The sequence below is a fragment of the Euprymna scolopes genome, chromosome 15 (assembly GCF_053919585.1).
Source record: "Euprymna scolopes isolate OS-2025 chromosome 15, ASM5391958v1, whole genome shotgun sequence".
Classification (NCBI taxonomy): Eukaryota; Metazoa; Mollusca; class Cephalopoda; order Sepiida; family Sepiolidae; genus Euprymna; species Euprymna scolopes.
The window spans coordinates 91,174,689-91,198,217 of NC_136496.1; the positions used below are offsets into that span (position 1 = coordinate 91,174,689).

The 23,529-nt window shown below is 33.8% G+C and overlaps 1 protein-coding gene across 1 annotated transcript in view; it reads left to right on the forward strand.

Annotated features, from left to right (window-relative positions):
* LOC145293983 (uncharacterized) overlaps positions 1-23,529 on the forward strand; it is a 245,865-nt gene that overhangs the window by 193,824 nt on the left and 28,512 nt on the right. The window contains exons 3-6 of the mRNA XM_080140875.1: positions 2,191-2,330; positions 7,916-8,058; positions 13,627-13,818; positions 23,281-23,397. Coding sequence (XP_079997001.1) covers positions 2,191-2,330; positions 7,916-8,058; positions 13,627-13,818; positions 23,281-23,397 — 592 coding nt within the window. The remainder of the gene's footprint in view (positions 1-2,190; positions 2,331-7,915; positions 8,059-13,626; positions 13,819-23,280; positions 23,398-23,529) is intronic.

Here is a 23,529-nt window from a genome sequence, read left to right on the forward strand (position 1 = left end):
GATTTTCTTTAGCAATATATATATATATATATATATATATATATATATATATATATATATATATATATATATATATATATGCACATATAGTAAGTTATGAAATTATATATGGCAAAGCTACACAGAATATTCCACGTTTCATCCATGCTAGGATTTGTCAAGCTTATGCGAAGAGTTGTGGTTATCTTGTGTTTTTATATACACACAAGTTTTTAGTTAGCCAATCAGCTCCCTAGTTTCCACCGCACCCCTCCTAATCAGCCAATGGGCAGACACTTACAGGACAAAGGCCCAGTTGACCTTAGGTTAAACCCTTCCTTCGTCTGTGCTTTTTTAGCGGGAAGTGTAGATATCTAGTGATCTCACGTATTTTAAACCTAGGTGTAGTTAAATGTGATTTTTTTTTAAAATATTATGTTAGTTTATATATATATACATATATATATATATATGTTGTTCGCGATTTCTCTCCTACAGTTTAATAGATGTTGGGGTTCTTTAAAGTATAGGATAGCAAATTTTTCGTGAAGGCATAATCTACATGGATTGTCTGGGTTTCTACATGTCTTTGCTTGTCTTACTATTTTCCATTCGATTACCAGAGAACGTCCGCTTTCTTTGAGTTCCCAGTATTTGTTTGCTAATATTGTTTTCATTCGGTGTTTTTTTATTTTGGAACATACTTTTGTGGTCATAATATCTGGTTTTGAAATCTAAGGAAGTCATACCTACGTAATATTTCTTGTTATTGGGGTTTTCTTTTGCAAATATTGTGGACTGGTAAACTATGCTTTTGGTTAGATATTTATTTTGAAGTGGGCAAAGTGTGCGGGATCTACAGTTGCATTTATCTTGTTCGTTATTAGTATTTTTATTTTTATTATGATTGTCGTTGTTCGAAGTTGGTTTATTATTATTATTATTTCTACTTGTTACATATGTGTCCTTAGTGTTAGTTTTATTTTTGTCATCATGTCCACTTTTTTTATTGTTTATTCTGTTAACTGGGCCTTTGCCCTGTAAGTGCCTGCCCATTGGCTGATTAGGAGGGGTGCGGTGGAAACTAGGAAGCTGATTGGCTAACTAAAAACTCAATAGAATGTGCGTATATAAAAACATGAGATAACCACAACTCTTCGCATACGAATCCTAGCATGGATGAAACGCAGAATATTCTGTGTAGCTTAATTGCCATATATATTTTCATAACTTACTACCTAGCTCTACTTATGTATTAAGCACTGTTGAAATAAATACTTAAAGTTCACGCATAAAATTATACTTTCGTATATTAATTTATATCATTAAATGAAGTAGCCATATATATATATATATATATATATATATATAAATAAATATTTTTATGTACATGCAGACATTGCTGCAATCATCAGCACAGAAGATTATTTTAATAAAAAGTTTCCAATTTTTTATTAAAATATAAATATTGATAACACAAAGTTAATGTATATAGCTCGATAGTGCAACACTAGAGCAATAAATACTTTCATAATCTACTGCTTCACTGGGAATAAACACTCATTTTTATGTTCATCTCAAAAAAAAGTTCCGTTTTATTTGCTATACAAGCATACAATCGTTTCATCCCTTTACTGATATTTTTATGTATAGTTCTTGCCATATATGTTTTTTATTAACTTTATATCAGTGGGATATTTATCAGTGCTAATAATATGCAAAAAAAACAAATAACAAAAGTCACATTGACCTAGAGATAGTCCTCCTCAACGACAATCTAATACATTCACAATTTGAAAGGTTTTACATACATACATACATATATATATATATATATACATACATACATACATGATGATGAGAATAATGGAAATAGTATTCTGACAAAATAGAGAAATAAAAAGGAAAAAACCTAGTTATGTGTTCATCAACGGTTCATCTTTGATTCATCCAGAGGAAGTCATAAAATAAAAATGAAACGTTGATGAACATATAACTCTGTGTGTTCCTTTTTAATTCTCTCTCTCTCTCTCTCTCTCTCTCTCTCTCTCTCTCTCTCTCTCATGTGTGTATGTGTGTGTAGAAGCTCATATGTATTTAAAGTTCACAAGTCCTTATTTTAACATCCATTTTTACTGCAAAACTATTAAAAAATACTTTTGAATTTATATTTAAGCTTCCAGTTCTTAATTATTAACATTTCTTTTGCAGAATATGTATGGCAAGTGACCATGAAGCCGAAAGGTCTTGGTGGAACTAAGAATATGACTGGTCAGTTCCGTCTCTGCCTGACCAATCGTGAGGTCAGTTTAGTACGGCTTAATTCAGAAATTCCCGAGGTCACATTCCAGGTGAGTCATTCTTTTTATGAAACATTTTGATGTAGTGTTGACCCCTGACCTTTGATCCATAACTGTTGTATTTCTTAACTTCATTCATCAAGTTGATGGCATCCGTCTGTTTCTGGAGACAATGGAGTTCTGTTACTTAGGTCAGTCCTTTGCTGAATTGCAGTGTTTGCTGCAACTGTGCAGGCCTATCCTGACCAACAGGTTCTCTTGAATTTGCCATAGATGTAGGTGACATTGGGTTCTACAAACACTCCTCTTCCACCACCACGTTTGGATTCCGTCTCTTCTTACTCCTTTTAGCGAATATGTTCACAGTATTGCTGTTATACAGTCATATCAACCCTTTTTGTATCTCTACAATAACATGTTGTGTAATCATCAAAGTCGTGTGCTTATCATGTATCGTGATTCGTTATCATAGGTATATAACATCTATATAGTATACTGCATATCAGTGTATCAAATCGTGAGTCAGTGTGACAAAGAAATGTACAATAAACAATTTGTGTATTCATTCTCTTTGCAGACTGTTATCCTCATCTTCATGTTGTTGTTTCACCATGTTTCCTTTCGGGGCCCGTGGCGCAGTGGATAGAGACGTTGAATCTCAATGAAGATGAGGATAACAGTCCACAAAAAAAATGAATGCACAAATTATGAATCCTCCTCTAAAAGGATTCCCAAAATAAAAAAAAAACAAAACATAATAAACAAGTTCAATAAACAGTAATAATGCGGTTCTTGCTTTAGACGGCAGGTAGTGTTTTTTTTATATAGTCATCGAAGTTGTGTGTTTTGACATATGTATAAAATCGCAATTCATTTTGTTGGAAAGAGTTGCGTGTCAATGTGTTACACGTATGTATAAAATCTCTCTCCATTGTCATGCATGTATATAATGTCTATTTAACACACTGCATATCAGTTTATCAAAGCATATGTTGATGTGACGTGTAACCATATGAAATACACAATTTCACTAAATGGAATGAATAAAATTACCCAAGACGGTTCTTTAACATGCTAGTCCTAACGGGCTTCTGTCTCTCATCCAACTATGTGGTCATTGGCAGTAATAACTTTGTTTGTGTGTGCCACACAGACAAAAGGACATATCTTACATTATATTGGCTCCTTTGTTCACTGGTGGTTGCCACTTGAGTCTAAGATACTGGAATAAATGTTCTCAAAATCAAGAAGCTTGCGAATTAATACAAGACCGTTTCCTTATTCCAGTTTCAAGTGTCTTTATTTTTGTATACATGTCAGGTTTAGTTGGTCTGCCGAACTTAATTCTACACACTCCCATTAATTGATAATATTATAGATTGTCCAATGCCTTCGTTTCCCGACTCTGGCTAATCTTAACTCTCTGCTTTTCATTGCTATATAACTGTTTACTTTGTTCTACAAACTTTTGACTTCTCTCAGAGCTACAATTGCATCACCTTAGACGATTTTAAAAATTAGGCCAATGTTTGTTATTGTCCTTGAACTTTTACTCTTATTCATGAAGTTCTCATTGAAGAATGTAGTAAGTCCATGATGGTGTGTGGGAGGGGGGGCGGTACAGTCTTATACAATGTGTCATTACATCCCTTAATCACATCATATTCGCTTTGACATCCATTTTATATGATGGCATGTGTTGCAATTTTAGAATTGACTTCCAAACTAACCTATCACTGACCAGGTATTTTATTTTTCTCGTAAGTCCATCCGTATCACTACTATTAACCCAGGAATTCTGAACCATTTTTTCAACGTGGCCATAAAATTGAAGTCTTTAACTGCATTGACCAAATTTCACTTTCGTAGATATACATATGCTTTATTAACACATCCCTTAGTCGACAATGGTAATGCTGTACTAATTAGTAAAGATAAAAGTTCCCTGTACTTATTCTGTCCACTTCTGCAATCAAATAAGCACTTAACTACGCAAATATGTGCGCATGTTATTGCTCTTCACTTTTTCTTTGTAAGCCGTGCTTACTTACCAACTCGTTATATGATGCTGCATTTTCTACAAAGCTCCAGCCTCTGTCCTATCGCAGCAATTCCACATCCCTGTGCCTCTTTTACTTTCATGGAATGTGTTCTGACAAACTTACTGCATTTGCACCCCCTCCCCCAGCATAAATACCTCCAACCAACCAGACTAGCAGCAAAATCCCACCTCCTCACTGCAGAGCCCCTCCACCCATCCATTCAAGATACCAGAGAACTTTTTACTCAAATAGCTTCTTTCTTTGGATAATTTGCTTTCAGAATTCTCTCCCTGTTGCCCGCAACAGTACCAACATGCAGAAATGTAAATGTAATGTGAACAAATATCTTGTTGCTTTACTCCCAACTTGGATTGCCCCTATAAATCTGGTCCATAATCACAGAATTCCCTTATGTCTTAGCAGCAATATGCCTTGTTTTGAACGGACAAAATTTTAAGGGAAAAAAAAAAAATGTGCGTTGTACTTTAAGAGTTTTGATTTGAGATTGTTCGTAAAACATTGCAATCGTATGACAAAGCCGATAAAAAGTTTGGCAACAGGTCTTGTCGATAAATTCCCAAATTTGTTTCAATTTTCTGGCATTTTGCTGGTGATTGGTTCCCTTGAACCCTCAATTGGCACTTAACCAAACTTGAAATGTCCGATTCAAAAACCTGTGTTTGACCTAAGCAATATCTAACAAAAGCCCGCAAAAGAGATTCTTGTAGTTGTTTTCTTTCAAAATGTTCCGTTGGCATTTCATTTGAATATGTCGGCCATTAGAAAGATTAGAGAGTTTTTCAAAGACAGCAAAATAATTGTGAACAACTAGATTGCACGACACCTGTTGGCACGATGACCAAGAACGGTGGCTATCAACAAGAGTTAGCTGTGTGTGCATTTAAAAAAAAATTTCTGGAAATTGTTCCAGACAAAGCATGAAGCCACTTGATGTAAGGAGCAAAAAAATATCCTACTACAAGATCTAAAACTAGTTAATAAATGTTTAATAGATTCCAAACCTGGAAACAGTCATTCTTTCCCTTATGTCAGAAACATAGCTCATGGAATGTGAGGACTAAAGGGCAAAATAAGGAAAACTAGAGTTATGAGGCTGCTGAAAGTTAGTAATATGTATAACATTTGCGCTACACATTCTCACACTTTTTTATATATAAAAATCGCTCCAATCAAGGCATGAAACTATTTAACGTAAGAAACAAAAAAAAAAAATCTTGAAGGTAAAAACTAGCCAATGATGAGCATTAGGTGGATAAATGTAATTGGGAAAACAGCAACTCTTTCCCCTTTATCAGAAACATTACTCATGGAATGTGAGGGGGGAAAAAAAAAAGCAAGAGTTATGCGGCTTAAAAAAGTAAACCCAAAGTCCATTTCTACTCTACTAAAGATCCATGGATTTCGAAGTAACTTAGATGATGTAGAGTCTTACCGCTTAGTAAAACTCCTTGGGTATCTTATCATAAAATGAAACAAACCTACCCTTCTCAATCCCCTCTAACTACTTTAACATGACAAGATACCTCCCTCTCTGCCATAAGGACTTGGATAGCTATATGTCCCAGCTTGGAATCTAGATTCAAAGCATCTTCCTCTTAACTAGAAAGCAGCATCTGGAATCAGATGACCAGGCCCTTATGTGTTTTCGACTAGCCTTTCATCACTACATTAATTACTTATATTTTCTCTATCGTTTTTCCTCAAGTCAGGATTGTACCCTAATCGATCATGTTTCTGATAGTATAATGCATCTAAAGCCAAGCTCCTATCTTTACATCATCAACGCTCTGATCCTCATCTGGCATCAATTGAAATGGATGGCTCTCGTCTTGGGGAGGGGAGGTTCCATGTTTTGATAAGGTTTTGGGATTGACCTTTACTCCTGATCTGAAATAGAACATGTACATCAAAGCTGTTGCCAAGGTCGCTGGGAAAATGGTAGGATCCTTCTACTGCTCCAGAAGATATCTCACTACGGATACAATTCTCTATCTATATAAAAACCAAGTATGTCTAAGGATGGAGTACTGCTGCCACATCTGGACAGGAGCTGCTAAAAATAGCCTATCCGGCCTTGACAGAGTACAAAATAGACTTTGTGGCTTAGTGGGGGATGCACTTTTCTTTTCCCTGCAACTTCTCTCCCACAGAAGAGACGTTGCGAGCCTGTCTTTGTTTTATCGTTATTTCCATGGCAGGTGCTCATCTGAGCTCCAATCTCTGGTCCCTCATTGCCAATCTTTCACGAAAAACAACCCGTCTAGCTGAAACCACTGTCAATAATTTTCCCCACTCTTTATCTGTGCCTAACTCAAAATGTAGATTCCATGAACAAAGCTTCTTTCTTAGAAGTGCACGCCTGTGGAACTCTGTTCCGTTTGCCTGTTTCCCACCTGACTACAACTTGGATGTCTTCAAGTCCAACATAAACAAATTCCTGATAAACCGCCCCCTTAAGTAAGACATTTTATCAAATCTCCATTACTAACAATTACTACGATATTGTCCCATTGATTATTGTACACACAATAACCCTTATCCCCGAGTGGCTTCCGGACCTTGATAAGTGGTGATTACCATGTAAAAAAAAAAAAAAAGAAGCAGCACTCTCCTTAGATAGTAACACCCAAGTACATGTGTTTGGTGACTGTAATGTCCACCATAAAAATTGGCCTGTTTTCTCACGTTGCACAGATACAACTGAACGCTGTACTTATAGCTTCTCTATAGTCCATTCCCCCTCTCGGACAATAATGTTCCCAACCCACCTCCCAGATCGTGAACACCAGCAAGCTTCACTTCTAGACCTATTCCTTACCACAGTACCTGAGGATTGTGTGACTAATGTCCACAATCCACTTGAAAACGCAGACCACTTAGTGGTATCAATAGACATCACACAAATCCTAACCCCAAGGCGATGAGCCATTGCTCAAAATGACAAGCTACTACAAAAAGGCTGACTGTGAAGCCATTAGAAAACACACCAGTAATGCCCCATGGACCAATATCTTCTCTTTTCCTACTGAACAGTGTGCCAATGAGACAATTGAATGGTGCAAAGCGGGCATTGCAGCATGTCTTCGCATGGAAGTATTATAGTAAGCCCCACTCACCCCCATAGTTCACTACAGATTGTACAGCTGCCATTGCACAAAGACAGCATACCCTCCACTGGCTCGTACATCATAAGTCAAATACAAATAGGCAAAAATTTATAGATGCTAGAAATCATTGTAAGAGAAAAATAGCCACAGCCTAAAGAAGGCATGCTAAAATAACCAGGGGATGCATAGAATTGCAGAAGATGGGAACTCGTGATTTCTGGAAAATTTGTGATAGTATAGTGAATAAAGAGCAATAGGTAATTCCTCCCACCCACATCCAACAACCAGAATATTTAATTGTCAAAGGTCAGCCTAAAATAAATTTGTCCGTAGAGCCTTAGGAATGCATACTAATTTTGACATGTAAGTATGTAATACTGTTTTTACTTGAAACATATTGGTTTAAAATCTCACCAAAAGAAATAAACAGCGATTATCCTTTTTTCTTTTTTTTTTTTTGCCTTAGATTGGTTATATTCGACGTTGTGGTCATCGTGATTGTTTATTTTTTATGGAAGTGGGACGGTTGGCCCCAACAGGTCATGGAGAGTTATGGATGCAAGTGGAAGACCAAGCCACTGCACGTAACATGCATGACTGTATTCTTGGGTAAGTAATTACTTACTATGATATCAAAATGAGATCAAGTGATGCATTCTTTTTTTTTTTTTTTTTTTCTTTGTTTTCCTTTTAAATGAATGCCATTTGTTTGTAAACAACTTTTATCAGCACTTTGTTATTGTCAACTTTGATTGGTCAAAAATTTTAAAACAGGAAGTGATTAGCTATCCAATAAAAAAGTAGCATGTCTGCAGGATAATTTTGTTGAGTAATCGGTTAATGTTGTTAATATCTTCTGCTTGATCTAAAAAAAATAAATAAATAAAAAATACAAAAAAAAACAGACTAAGAAATAAACAGGTTCTTTTAAATAAATTCCACTTTTCAAATAAACATTTCTTTTCCCCTTTTTTTCCCCCTCCACTTACAATTAATTGTTTGTTTTCATAAATAATTGATTTATTATTTGAGCAAAAAAAAAAAAAAGATAAATTTATTAGCGATTTGTCGCTATTTACTTACTGTCCCACAAAAGAAACCTTAAACACATGGTTGTGTTTTCATGTGGGCGGAGATATTCAGCTCTTCCAAAAATGGGGCAGTCTGGATGAGACAAACAGTTACCAGTCATAGTGTTTGTGTTTGTAAAATCGTACTTAGTTTCTTTTTTTCTTTTTTTTCTATCTAAAAACAGTTTTTCCTATTTTTTTTTTTTACTGAGATGCAAGGTTGGTTCTTAATGCAGAGGAAAATCCAGCTTCCTGGACAAAAGTCAAATTGCCTGAATTGAGAAGGACAGGTTTAATCTTAAAATGAAATTGCTGATTGTTAATAAAACGTTTTTTGCAATATGCCTAACTTTGCATTTTTTATTGTTCCAATGAACTTGGCCTCCTCATGAGAGCAAAGGTTATTTTTTTATGAAGACAATATCCAATTCTACAAAAAAAAAAAAAGGACATTACTTTGAGAAAAAAAATTGGTTCAGTCCAGAAGTATTACCTTTTTCTTTTTTTTTTTTTTAACTATGTAGCATTTTTTATTTTATTTTTCTTCCAAATTAATTTTGTTTTGATACAATTTTGGAAATTAAATTCAATTTTTACAACAATCGTTTGGTCATTAAATTATTGATATAACCTAGTTGTTATAAAGCTATAACTAATGCTTTGTTATGCTGCAAATGTTGTTCTAATCTTTATTATTTATAAAATTATCGGATGTAAATGGCTTCTGAGATTTTGAATCTATTAGTAGAACGAAATTTGCTAAGAATTTTAAAGCCAAAAATAACTTTCTGCTTGATAGTTTAAATGCTCCAAAATTCCTTTAAAATGTCACAAAATAATTTTTTCCTCCACGTATTAACAAAAAAAAGTGGTCAATTTTATGGAGAAACAGAAATGCATTGTGGTTGTTTGATTTCATAATCATAAGTTTTTTGGGTTTTTTCTTTTGCTTTATTTTAGGCTATTGTTTTTTTTTTTTTTTTTTTTTTTTTTTTGCATGAAGTATTTGATTTGTAGTAAATTACAAGAAGAATGAAAGTTACTTAGAAGCAAGAAAAACATCAAAAATTCACCACGTAATTTTATTAATATAAAGAAAAGATATTGTTATCACCTTATAATGGTCTGTATAATTAACTGATCATTACAAGAAAATTTCATGTTCCTATGTCTTATAGACTAAAAGTAGTTTTACAAGCAAACTGAAGAATATAGATTTTTGAAAAAATACTAATATTATACATATATATATATATATTTTTTATTTAATTATTTGAATTTTTCTGATGCGGACTTATAATTGGCATTGTGGCTGCTGCCAGATACTGGTTTCATTCGATAAAATGGCCCTCTACAAATCACAATGTTAAAATACCAAAAACCTCACAACTCCTTGTTAAATACCATACGATAGAGCCTAATTATAAAGTTGAAAAAAAAAGAAAAGATATCATTTTAACTAGAATAACAATGCAATAATAATAAAATAAAGATACGACAGATAAATAATTGAATAAAATAAATACGTATTAGATACGTTTGAAGCCAAAACAACACATTATTATAAAATAAACAGATATTTATTTTGTTTGAAATTTATATTAAAATTTATAAATGTATTTCGGAGATACACTTCATCTTCAGTATGTTTTTTTTTTTCTTTTTTTTTTTGCCATGTTGTTGTTGGAACGCAGAATCAGTAGAAGTCCGTTTGTTGTTTTTACGGTGGTTTTTTCAAATGTCGGAACAGTGCGTTGGTCACACGGAATTCGTGTTAGGGTTTATGTTGCTTGATAGAAGCAAATGGCTTCAAACGTATCTAATATATATTTATTTTATTAAAACTTAAACAGCGCTTCTATCAAGGAACATAAACCCTAAGATAAATAATTAGTTATTTGTAATCTACATAGTTTGAAAATGAAAATAAAGTAGGTCCCAATAAATGTGTAGTAATTCGGTCAGTGAAAAAATATGGGTGAAGGAATATGGTATATAAACGAACCCTAGGTTTTGAGGTTGAATTCTTGTAGAGAACAGGTGCGCTTCATTGTTTGTCCAGCCTGACTATTATCCAAATATAGCATAATAGTTTGTTTGTGTGGGCGACCGAAATATACATTTGCTAATTACTTAGGACCTCTATCCAGTCATGGCTGACAGAATAAGAGCACCCTACCCCCGTGAAGTAAATAAAGGGTTCTGCTCAAAATTCTGTCCAAATTCCCGAGTTCGGCAGGATACACCTGAAGAAGGTCGGAGGTTATATCGACCGAAACGTTGTGAAAATCACACTCAAGATGAGAACAGTAGTACGATGAATAATTATACAAATAACCAATCCTCATCTCAAAAATTCAAAAACGTCAAATAATTAGTTATTTGTAATCTACATAGTTTGAAAAGGAAAATAAAGTAGGTCTCAATAAATGTGTAGTAATTCGGTCAGTGGAAAAATGTAGACCCCTTGGGTGAAGGAATATGGTAACTAAACAAACCCTAGGTTTTGAGGTTGAATTCTTGTGGAGAATAGTTACGCTTCATTGTTTGTCCAGCCTGACTATCATCCAAATATATCATAACTTATTTTTTCTTTGACCATGAAATGCCAATGAATTTTCACAGCTGCATATGAAATTTGTTATCTATATATATAAAAGGAAAAATGTGTGTGACCATTTCGTGTATGTCTCACAAAGGCTTCTTTCGCACACACTTGGGGGGGGGGGGGGGGTTACGATCGCTTAGAACTGTTTATATACCCACTAGATAATAATGTCTACGATTTGGGAACGCGGGTCACCTCTACATTTATTTATGTTGACTTTTATGAGATTCGCGCTATTTCGCTCTGTCCCCTGTTTGTCCTGCTTTTTAGTATAAATAAAGTGAAACTAAAAATTCAAACTGTGTGTTCTCGGCATCGCGCCGGGAAATGTCCAGAAGCAATCTGCTTTGATCAATGTGGGGTACAAACTCCTCTTATATCAGACAATTGCTATTCAATCTGGACAATAGGAAGCTGGTTTCCCCCTCCCCAACATCTGTTGGGGGAAAAAAACCAGTCAAAGTTAGGTAAACAAACCGAAACGCAAAAGTTAACTTCTATTTGACCTCATTAATTAGGTCAAATAGAAGCAGCAGAGTTAACTTTTATTGCGGACATGTGTCAATACTTAAATAAATAAATTCAAACATGATCCCGTTGTATGTCGCGGTGGCCCAGTGGTTAACGTCGCATGTTTTTTTTTTTTTTTTTTTCACGCTTTAATTTCCAACTTCTAGGGTTCGGGTTCGATCCTCATACTCACCTACCAAAACTTTTTTTTTTATTTTACTCCTCCTCCCCGGAGTTTTGATTTACCCAAAACCACACACACCTCCAAACACCCGGGCAACGCCGGGTACCCCCCGCTAGTTCGAATATAAAATATGTTGAAACATAATTCACGCAGTTTATCAGTTTATCGCTCACACAAAAGATGTCATCTCGTTGGTTTTGTCTTCATCTCGGTTGCAATTCATTCAAAATGTCAACATTTTATCTCCCCATCCCCCTCCCTATTTACTTGTATACCCGTAAAGGCAAAGTTAGGCCATTTTTTATGTGGAAGATTTCAGGTCCACAAAAAGGAGCACTCTGGATGGGACAATAATAAAAATTGTCCCAGTCGAGACGGGTTTCTCCTCCTCTGACTGAAGACAGAACAGGTAGTATATTTTGATCCTAGCCCAAAGTGTAACACAGTCCCCCCCCCCGTTCTTATAAATGATGGAATCGAAAAACAAGAAAAGATTTCTATATATTTCTTCCAATTTATTACGAATAGAATGTCGACATTCCTTTTAGCACATCTTCTCTTATGCTTCACAATCAACTCCCCAACTGCTGCTGAAGGAGATAAAAGCTCAAATTATGTTTCCATACATATCGCACGATATATGAGAATGATAGAATGAGTGAGTGATGCGAGTCTTAAAGATCTGGTGATCTCAGAAGACTCACTTTGGTTGTCAAATCTGTGTGTGTGTGTGTCCACTGATCATGTCTCTATCGATAATGTATATTTGAAATTGTTTTTGATAAATTCCCAAATCGTTATACTTCAAAATGAAAACAAAACAAATTCAACAATTGAAATTTTAGCCTAAACCTTGTAATAATCAAAGCAGTCACAGTCACATTCCAAACAGCATCCTCTGACTAGCACAACATTACTGTCATTTCTATTACTTTGCCGATCACCGTGAGGTAGTTTGATGGCAGAAGGCCAGGAAGTGATATTCACTCATTTCTGGTATTATCTGAAAAGCTGATAATTCATTTTCTAAAATGTTTCAATATTTTTTTTTTTTTTTGTTTATTTTTTTTTGTTTTTCTTTTGTTTTGTTTTTTGTTTTTTTTGTTTAGTTTTTTTGTTTTTTGTTACTAGACAAAAATCATTATCCACTTTTTAAATAAAAATTACTTTAAAAAATTTTTTTTAAAATTTCTGCCATTTTTTACTATAGATAACAAACCGAAAAAGTGGCTAAGAAACTATTATATAACAAATAAATGTTACTACAGGCAAGTTAAATTACTCTTCTACCTATCTGGATAAGTTTGTGGTGTTTTCACTTATTTCAAAGCGTTTATTACATGTGAAACAAGTATTGCTCAATGCTTAAATTAAACCAACAAGATGGTGGACATGGAGCTGTCATCTTTAGAGATCTGATGATCACTCATAATTCGAAAATCAAACAAAATACTGATAGAAATCAACTAAATAAATGTAACAGTGACAGTTATTGGGTGGGTTTTATATTTACTTTTTGAGTATTTATCAAGCCTCAAAAGGTGACAGCCTTATGTCCACCATCTTTTTGTTGTTCTAACTTAGCAACTCAGCACTACTTGTGTTTTGAATCAAATAAACGCTTCAAAATAAGTTAATAGATAAAAACTTATCCAGGTAGGTAGAAGAGTAAACTTGTCTTTGGTAACATTTATTTGTTATATAGTTATTTCTTGAACACTTTTTTGGCTTGTTGTATATAGTAAAAAAAAAAATGGCTCTTTCTCCTAAATAAGATGTTTCTAATTTTCTGTTTTGTTTTCCAGGGAAATGAAAAATCCAGCAAATAATACAGAATCTGTCAGCTTCCGCAGTCGTAGCTGTAGCAGCTCGGGGAAGTCGATTGTCCCTCCACAGTGGGCAAATAATGAACATTCCTCAGAGAGTATTTCAATGTTCAACTCTGACCAATACCCTTTTAACCGCTCTCGCACGGTCAGCGAAGGACAGCAGCTCAGGTAAGTAAAGATGCAAGTGGCCAGGTTGTTGACTGTATTAGTCAGCAACCTGACCACTTTGATATCTTCTTGCTACAACCAGATTATTCCACTTAGGTTTGTAAACCAGCACACAGACATACCTAAATTTAAAAAATATATACTTTTGTCTTTATTTCGATTAATGTAATTATCTTTTATAAGAATTTTTGGTATTGTGCAGTTTAATCAAGACATTAAAAAAATGAAAATATCGAAAAAGTTTCAATTGTATATATCCGTTACGGAATGAAGTTCTCTGAAAAAAATTCACTTAATTTCATCAAGTAGTTTTTTTGTTTTTTGTTTTTTTACAGTGAAAAAACAATTTATGATGCCAAACAAAAGGTTCGATTTTTAGGAAGAAAAGCTAGTATTAATGAGGGGAAGGGAGTGTCGGTGCTTTAAATTGAGTTATCTCCCCGTGGCGTGTTCTGAAAATCCAAAGATGTCTACCTTCAACGTGCTGTCATAAAAACGTTTTTCCGCTGTAAAAAAAAAAAAAAAAAAAAGTAATTTTTTTCCAGAGATCTTCAGTTCAAAACGGATACGTACAATATAACCTTTTTTTTTTCAATATTTTCATTTTTTAATGTTTTGATTAAACTGTACAAGTGCCAATTTTTTGTTCATGGGAAATTGTAAATTGTATTATTTGTGGTCAGAAAGAAATATTTAAAAGTAAAATGGATATGTTCTTCAAGGTGTACATATGGTCACTTCTCTGTTATGGTTGCAAATATTGGACAGTAATGAAGGTGGCTGAAAGTTGTTTGATAGCAGCAGAGATATTGTTTTTAAGAAGCATTCTATGAAACTCATTGACAGAAAAGAAGACAAACAAAAATCATGTGTAAGGTAGACTACAGCAGATCATTACTTAATACCGTCCACATCAGACAGTTATAGTTCTTTGGCCATTTAATGTGGACAGACGACTTAGAAAAATCTTGATGTTAGGAAAAATCGGCAGAAAAAATGGCAGAGGAAGACAATCAACAAAGTTCACTGACAGTTGCAAGAGAGTCACTAAAAACACTAGATTTCTTTAGAAAGACCTTGGGCTGGAGAGCCATGATCATTGATGTCTGCAATAACAGACCTGATACCTGAAGAAGTGTTTTGGTGATTAACAAGGATGGTTGTTCATTGGATGTGATCATTTAATATGTACATTTAGTAATTCGTACGTGATAGATCAATGAAAATGCTGTACTAGATTTGTACGTGATAGACCGAGGAAAATCTGTTTCAAACTGAAGCATCAAACAGTCTGGCAGACAAAGCCTTTTATAAATAAGCAAGGACACATCTATAAACAAATTTTTTTTTTTTTTTTTTAAGTTTGCTGACATGTGACTGACGGTTTTGTTCTGTTTTTTTTTTTTTGTTGAATTCAGTCAAGTGCTCAAAATTAAATGAGGTTACAAAGTTTTTGTAGGTTTTTTTTGGGGGGGGGGTTTAGATTAGATATCTGTTGGGGAGAGGGGGGGTTAGATTAGATATCTGTTGGGGAGAGGAGGGGGGGTGATACCTGCTTATTCCACTTCCCAAATAAGGAAGGAAAAGAGTTCATGTTATAAATAAGACAAAAAACAATCTCTCTCTCATTTCCAAAACAACACTGACAAGCAGTTAGTTATCTCCTCTCCACTGATTATCTTTCCTTGCATTTAAACCTTTTATCATTATTAGCAATGTTTTTTTATTATTTTTTGTTTTATTTTTTTTTTTTTTAAATTACTCTTATTTATACTGTTTGGTAAAAATAGGAGCAAAATTAGCCAACTTTGCCCACTGGAAATTGGTTATCAAAATCATAAAACTTTTGTTGTTTCAAATGATTATTCAACATATAAAATTATCTTGCCGGATTTTCAAAATCAGACCTAAATAGCATGATGTTTCCACTCTAGTTGAGATTCCTTAAAAAGATCAATTTTATTAAAATACAGACAAAACAATATTGCTACCATTTTATGTTAATCTGCATGATCCGTTGATCATTATTTATGTTTCTACGTCTTTTAGTCTAAAAGCAAGCTGGAGGATACAGATTAAAATACTAATATTATTATATTTTTTATTCAATTATTTGGAATAATTGACATTGTAGCTGCTGCCAGATACTGGTTTCATTCGATAACATGGCCGGCTGCGAATCGCAGTGTTGAAATATCAAAAAATTAACACCTTACTAAATTCTTGACCATATAAAATAGAGCCTAATTATGAAGTCAAAAAAAGGGGAGAAAATATTTTAAGCAGAATAACAAATGCGATAATAAAATAAAGATGCAAAAAGATAAATAATTAGTTCTTTGTATTGTACATCGTTTGAAAATGAAGTATAGGTCGCAACAGATGGGTAGTAATGCGTCAGTGAAAAAAAGGAGTCCCCTTAGGCAAAGGAATATTGTAACTAAATGAACCCTTGGTTTTGAGATCCAATTCTTATAGAGAACAGGTACGCTTCATTGCTTGTCTAGCTTAACCATCATCCAAACATAAGTTTTTTTTTTTTTTTTTTTTTTTTTTTTACTCACCAAATGCCAACGAATTTTAACGGCTGCATATAAAATTTATTTGAACATAATATCCTGATGGACAGAAATCAGAAGCTCATAGTATTAACGCTGGAGTCCCTCAAGAGTCCATCCTGGGTCCAACTCTCTTTCTGATCTACATTAATGATCTTCTAAATCACATCCTTAGATCATTCGGAGGCATTTTTGCTGACGACACTACCATCTATGGCAGCACATCAAAGGCCGTAAATGACCAAGTTCTCTCTATTCTCTCTCCTCTGATCTTGAGCATGTGGTACAATGAGGAAAAAAGTGTCTGGTTACTTTTAATGTATCTAAAACCAAGCTTCTATCTTTGCATCATCAACGCTCTGATCCCCATCTGGCATTAATTGAAATGAATGGCTCTCGTCTTGGGGAGGCTCCATGTTTTGACAAGCTTCTAGGCTTGACCTTTACTCTTGATCTAAAATGGAATGTGTACATCAAATCTGTTGCCAAGGTCGCTAAAAAAATGATTGGGTCCTTCTATCGATCCAGTAGATATCTACCTGCTGATGCAATTCTTTATCTAAATAAGAGCCAGGTACGTCCAAGGATAGAGTATTGCTGTCACATCTGGGCAGGTATTGCTAGAAAGTCTTATCATGTCTTGACAAAGTTCAGAATAGACTTTGTAGCCTAGTCGGGTATGACCTTTTCTCTTCCCTGCAGCCTCTTTCTCACAGAAGAGACGTTGCGAGCCTGTCTGTTTTATCATTATTTTCATGGCAAGTGCTCGTCTGAGCTCCAATCTATGGTCCCTCCCCCCCCCCTCGCTAAACATTCACAAGAAATACTCGTTTGGCTGTAAACACTATCAATAATTTCCTCATCTCTTTATCTGTGCCTAAACCTAAACGTAGATTCCATGAACAAAGCTTCTTTCTTAGAACTGCACATCTGTGGAATTCTCTTCCATTTACTTGCTTTCCAGCTGACTACAACATAGCCGTCTTCAAGTCCAATGTAAACAAGTTCTTGATGAGCCGTTCCCCTTAAGTAATCCAATTTACCAAATTTACACTTCTAACGATTAGCATGATACTGTCCTTTTGACCACTGTACACTCTTTAACCCTTATCCTCAAGTGGCCTATCAGCCTTGATAAGTGGTGATTTGTTTGTATAAAAAAAATGGAAAAAAATTCATGCAGTTTATCTTTCATGCAAAAGATGGCAAAATTTGATTAATTATTACAAAATATGGAAATTTTATACTTCATCAAAGATGATGGGTTTAGTATTTTATCTACTTAAACATGAAAGCCAATACTACATTTTATGGCCACCATGCAATTTTGAGAGACAATAGGTACCTCCTGTAAAGATGACTGCACGTGCAATGGTGAAGCAAGGGTGGCACAATCTCTAAACACACCTCTCCTGAATCGGCACTGCTTGATTCAAGTGACGAGGAGGCAAGTTATGTGTCCATCTTTTAATTTACATATTAACAATTGTTTGCAACTTACTTGGCCATGGTGACAAAAGTATGACCTAATCCTAAGTATGGGTTTCAGACTGTAAAATTTATCTTATAATTCAACGAAAAATGACATCTGATAGATAATGTACAAATATGGATTCAATTTTTTTTTTTTTTTAAAGATTTCCTTTCAAATATTAGTATAGCTTATAAAGAACATGTTTGTTTTTTTTTTGTTTTTTTTTACATGTAGGTCACCGCTTATCAAGGTCCGAAGGCCACTCAGGGATAAGGGTTATTGTGTGTACAGTAATCAATGAGATAGTATTGTAGTAATCATTAGTATTATGGGTTTTGTCTTAGTGTCTTACTTAAGGGGGCGGTTTGTCATGTTGACGTTTAACTGATGTACTTATTTACTATGCCTCCCCACGGGACAGAGTTAGACACCAGGGTCGTTTTTTAACGTGGAGAAAAGGTACAAAAATAAAAATTGTCTCAGTCGTGAAGGATTTCTCCTCCACTGAAAGAGATCAAGAAATAGAAGTGCAGCATCTGAAGAACAGATGGTATTTATTTGCTCCCCCACCGAGCAAATTAGGCACAAGGCCAATTTTTAATGTGAGGAGTGAAGGGAGGGGGAAGGGAAAAAGGGGACCAGCTCCCGAGAGGTGGGAAATGGGAGCTGGTTAATGGTCAGGCATGTGGGGTTGCCCCCACATCTGGTCCCTGCCAGTCACAGCTTGCAGCACCTGCCGGAACAGATACTACACCTTGATCCCGGCCCGAAGGCCAAGAAAACGAAATGAACTTATGTAAAACAACAACAAAAAATGCATTAAGTTCAAATTAAACATTGAGTGTAGCAGCAAGTCTTGGGAACATCAACCTAAAAGAACAGTTGGAAATGACTTATATACCATACATTATGATCATGTAATCCCTACAGCCACCTACCTTGAAAATGCTGTTGTGAAACCTGACATAGTTATCTGAAATAAGTCAGAGAGAGTTACAACCTTGATTGAAGTGAGTATTCTTAATGATGACGGTCTGAACGGAGCTCAAAGGAAGAAACAGACCAAATATCAAGATCTCATGTATGATATGAAAAGAAACTGGAATCTTAAGGAGATATCAATCATACCAGTTATCATAGGTGCCACAGGGCTTATGAAGAAGAACTTGAAGTCCTACCTAACTAATATTCCTGGTGAACCAAGTGCAAAAGAGGTCCAGACAATTGCACTTGAGGGAACGGCGAGGATACTAAAAAGAGCTTTCGGTTGGTTTCAATAAAAAGCGGGGCAATGTTGGCAGCTGGTTTGGCTGCCCCATACCCAGCGTTATAATCTTCAAAGGAAGTTCAATGTATCTTCATCATAAATTATTGATTCATTTGTTGTAGACGTCTTCTTTTGTCTTTTTTTTATTTTAGTTGATGTCCTCAAAGTTGATCCCTATATGACTTGCATAGATATTCGAATATTTCATTACAGTTCTCCTTTACCTGCCAAATATTGAATCTGTAAAGAATTTGAGAACATTATATCATAGTATATCTTTCTTGTGGTCTCCTTGTCTTACCAGATTCCAGGACAAGGATTCATCTAGTCTGGTGGAGGGTCCAGCTTAGTGATCTTACCATAATACTGCGAGAATGTACACCAATCCTCATATAAGCTGGTGTGTAATCCTACCAAGAGATCTTTTGGACAGTGAAGACTATGTTATTTGGACTATTTAGTCAGGGTTTACTCATGGGAGGGGAGGAGTATCCTCATGCCGGTTTGTCCTGACAAACCCTTGTACAGAGAGATCTTAGATACTCAAGGATAATGTCCAGTAGGCATTCGTGTTCTCTTCTTATTAGAAACTAAAATACGAAACACGTGTAAGGTGGACAAATTTATACTAAAGATCTGGTAACAAAAGATTTAACAATTACAAAATGGCTCCCAAAAGTTTTTAACAGTTGTCCACACGCGCACATACAGCTATAAATAGTAGGAGTATACACTTAACTCGTCACGTACGTTTGCATGCATATATAGAAAAAATATCAAGAAAATTATTTATTTTGTTGATATTTTTTCCTAGTAAATACACGGCTATTCTTGAAACCAAACATTAATAAAGTATTGAGACAATTCAGAAAAATTGTTTTCAAATCAAAGAAAATAACTTTTTTCCATGGAATCCCGATTTTACTTGCCTCCACACAAGGACAATTTTAGATTTTTTTTTTTTTTTTGTGTGGGGATATCCAGCTTTCCAAAAATGGGTATACTGAATGAGACAAAAATACAATAATCTTTCCTGGGCAAGAAGAGTTTCTCTTTCTCTGACTGAGGACAAAACATATTACACTTTTACTCCAGCCCGAAGTTTACATAAAATAAACTAATTTTGAAAAAAAATTTAAAAAAAATTTTTTTTTTTTTACACTTATTTATTTCATATTTTATCTCCCAAAAGTAACCTCTACACACAAAACACGCAATTGCAAAGTTAAAGGTTAGTGTTGACTATGGAGAAAATCTATCTCCTCCAAGGATGGGGGGGAGGGGGGATTATTTTGAAATAAAAATTACCTCAAATCTGTTCTTCTCTGACCGAGGACAGAATGGTTATTCAGAAAATACTGAAAAAATCATGTAAATTAATTAAGTAGTCATTTTTAACTAAGAAAATTAAATTTTATGAAAAAACGAGATGTGTTTTAATCTGCCATGTTTAATAAAGAGAGACATCACAATTCAAACTTTTTTTTATTTTTTATTACGTTGAACTCTGGACTTGTTACCCATAATTTCATACATTTAATTTAAACTGAAAACGGGTGTATAGCAAATTGACCGCACCTCTAAATTCCACATTTTTTTTTTCTTTTTTCACGTTAATTGCAAACTTTCAGATTATAACAAGAAAATTTTGAAAAAAAAAAAAAATTTATGACTTTTATCGTCGAGGGTCAGTTTTCAATTATAACATTCTACTAAACTGAACAGATACTTTGTGACCATCACAGAGAAAAATATTGCAACTTTCTCATGTGACCGGTAATTTTTTTTTTCTGTTTAAAAAGAGAAATAGGGTAAATTTTTATTTATTTATTTATTTTTTTGTTTAAAAAGGGGAATAGGGTAAATTTTTTTTTTTTAAAGAGGAATAGGGTAAATTTTTTACTTTCTTTCCAACTCTATGACGATTTTTACAGGTTTTTGAGTATGCTAAAAATGAATATCACAGTAATGTCCTATTTTAAGGTCAGAAAAAATTCCCAAAATATTCAATTCAAATAAAAAAATGAATACAAAGTTGGGTTATGAATTACATCTGAAAATTCAACGAGTCTAACTTTTAGCGTTTGATACAAATAATATTTCTGTTTAGTTTATATTAACTTGGTTTAAATATGTTATTTTAAATAATTATAGTCATACATTTTTTTTCCAACGCTAAATGAAATAGATAAGATAGATGAGAGATGGGGGTGAAAGGGGGGTTGAGAAAATTCCCTTTTTGGGAAAAATCACCGGTCAGTGAGAGAGTCGCAATATTTTTCTCGGTGAGAGACACAAAGTACGTATTCAATTTAGTAGAACGTTATAATTGAAAACTGATCCCCGATGAGAAGTCATAAATTTTTTTTTTTTTTTTTCACATTTTTTTTTTTTAATCTGAAAGTTAGGTTTGTAATCGATGAGATAAACGTAAATAAATAAAAGAGAAAAGTGTAAATTATAGCAATTTTCTAAACGTCCGCCAAACTGACTTTTTTTTATTAATTTTCTGGAATAAGTAAAAAAAAAAACAAAAAAAAAACCTGGTTTAAAATGTAAAACAATTTTGGAAATGTTTTGTTCAGGTGATAACCTTGAATAATAATAATAAATTGACCCCCCCCTCCTCCTCCATCCATAAATCATTGACTTATGTACTATTTTTATATGCTTATTTGTTACGCAAAAAATATTTGTTTCACAATAACTCTTCCTTGTTTAGAAGACCTTTGTCTTTGTGAACAGTTCTTAAATATTTTTAACAAATTTTCTAAAATAAAAGCGAGAGGTAACGGTGTCTTAGCCCCCCCCCCCCAAAAAAAATCATACGACTTGAAATCACACACGCATTTCACGTGATGATACAAGGGAAGTAACTCTGTCCTTCCTTGCGGCTATCCTTTTATTTCCCCAACCTGATTATGAATGGAGGCATAGCTATTAGATCATGAAATAAGTAAAAAGTAATTTTTTTAATTAAAAATAAAACATAAAGCTGACTTATTTACTTATAATAATGTTCGTTTTAATTATTTTAAAAGATTAATTTTTTTTTCTTAGAGCAAAATCAATAAAACATTTCTTACAAATCTTGTCAAAAAAATTTTTTTTTTTTCTTAACGATTCTGGTCGACACAAATTTTGAAGTGTATTTTCTTTTTCCTTCATTTCTCTTTCCTTATTCTTTTCATCTCTTTCTTAATTTTTCAAATCTAATCTGATATTTTACAATCATTCATGCACTAATACTATTGGATAAGATACAAATCTTAAATGCCATTCAGTTCTGTGTTAAATAACAGTTGTGTTCAATAAGTATGGTATGTACATACTAAAACACCATGCTAGAAAAATTAAATATTTTTTCGGAGGTGAATACATGTCAACCCACTAAAACATTTGGTAAAAAATTTAAGAAATAGAAAATATTTTAGAGTTTAACATAAAAATTAGCAAAAAATGTTCATATACTTTCTGACTAGATAGCATTTTAAGACGTGTAATCATTTTCGGTTTTAGTCAAATCTTGTTTATTTTGAGGCGGGGATTTATTGCCACTTTGACTTAAAGTTAGTGGCACGATAAAGGAAGGCATGTCATTTTATTTATGTTTTTCAATTTACTTTATAGAAATTGTTGACTTTTTGCGCATTTATTAGAAATCGGTAGTGCACATCAACTTTTTCGGTTATATACCGTTACAAAGCGTGTCCAATTAAAAACTGCTGGCTTGGAAATTTATGGTAATTTTACATTTATATGCAAAACTGATCCTCCATCCTAAATTCAAATTCTGTTTACCATCAAATTTTTTTTAGAGTTTGCATGTTATCACTTAAAAAAAAAAATCATTGCATTTTTGGGGTGGGGTGGGGGGTAAATTAGCATAGAATCCCCATATGATTGATCTGTGTAAAAAAAAAAATAAATAAATAAAAATGAATAAATGAAACCGATTTGCCATTGAATTGTTTTGTGCATTATTATTTTTCACAATTCTATTATATCTATATGACATCAAGAATTGCTTATTAAACTGCAAAAAAAAACAAAAAAACTTGTAAATATGAACGTTTCAGAAATGCATTCTGGTTCATGTTAGGTTAAAAATAAAAAGTTAATTGTAACTGCATCTAAAATTATCTTCATTTGTCTATTTACAGTCCGAGAAAGAATAGAATGCCTCCTCTGACCAGTGAGAAGATGCGGCCACAGAGTATGTGTTACAAATCGTCTTCCATGACGTCGGCCACCCCTACACTTAGCTCAAGTCCAGGAAGGTAAGAAAGAAAAAAAGCAAAGCGAGACAAACAAATGATAATATTTTTCAAATATTATAATTTTTTTTTATACCTACACACACTAGTGTTTCATACTTGGGCAATCATCAATGTAAGAAGTGATAATCACTA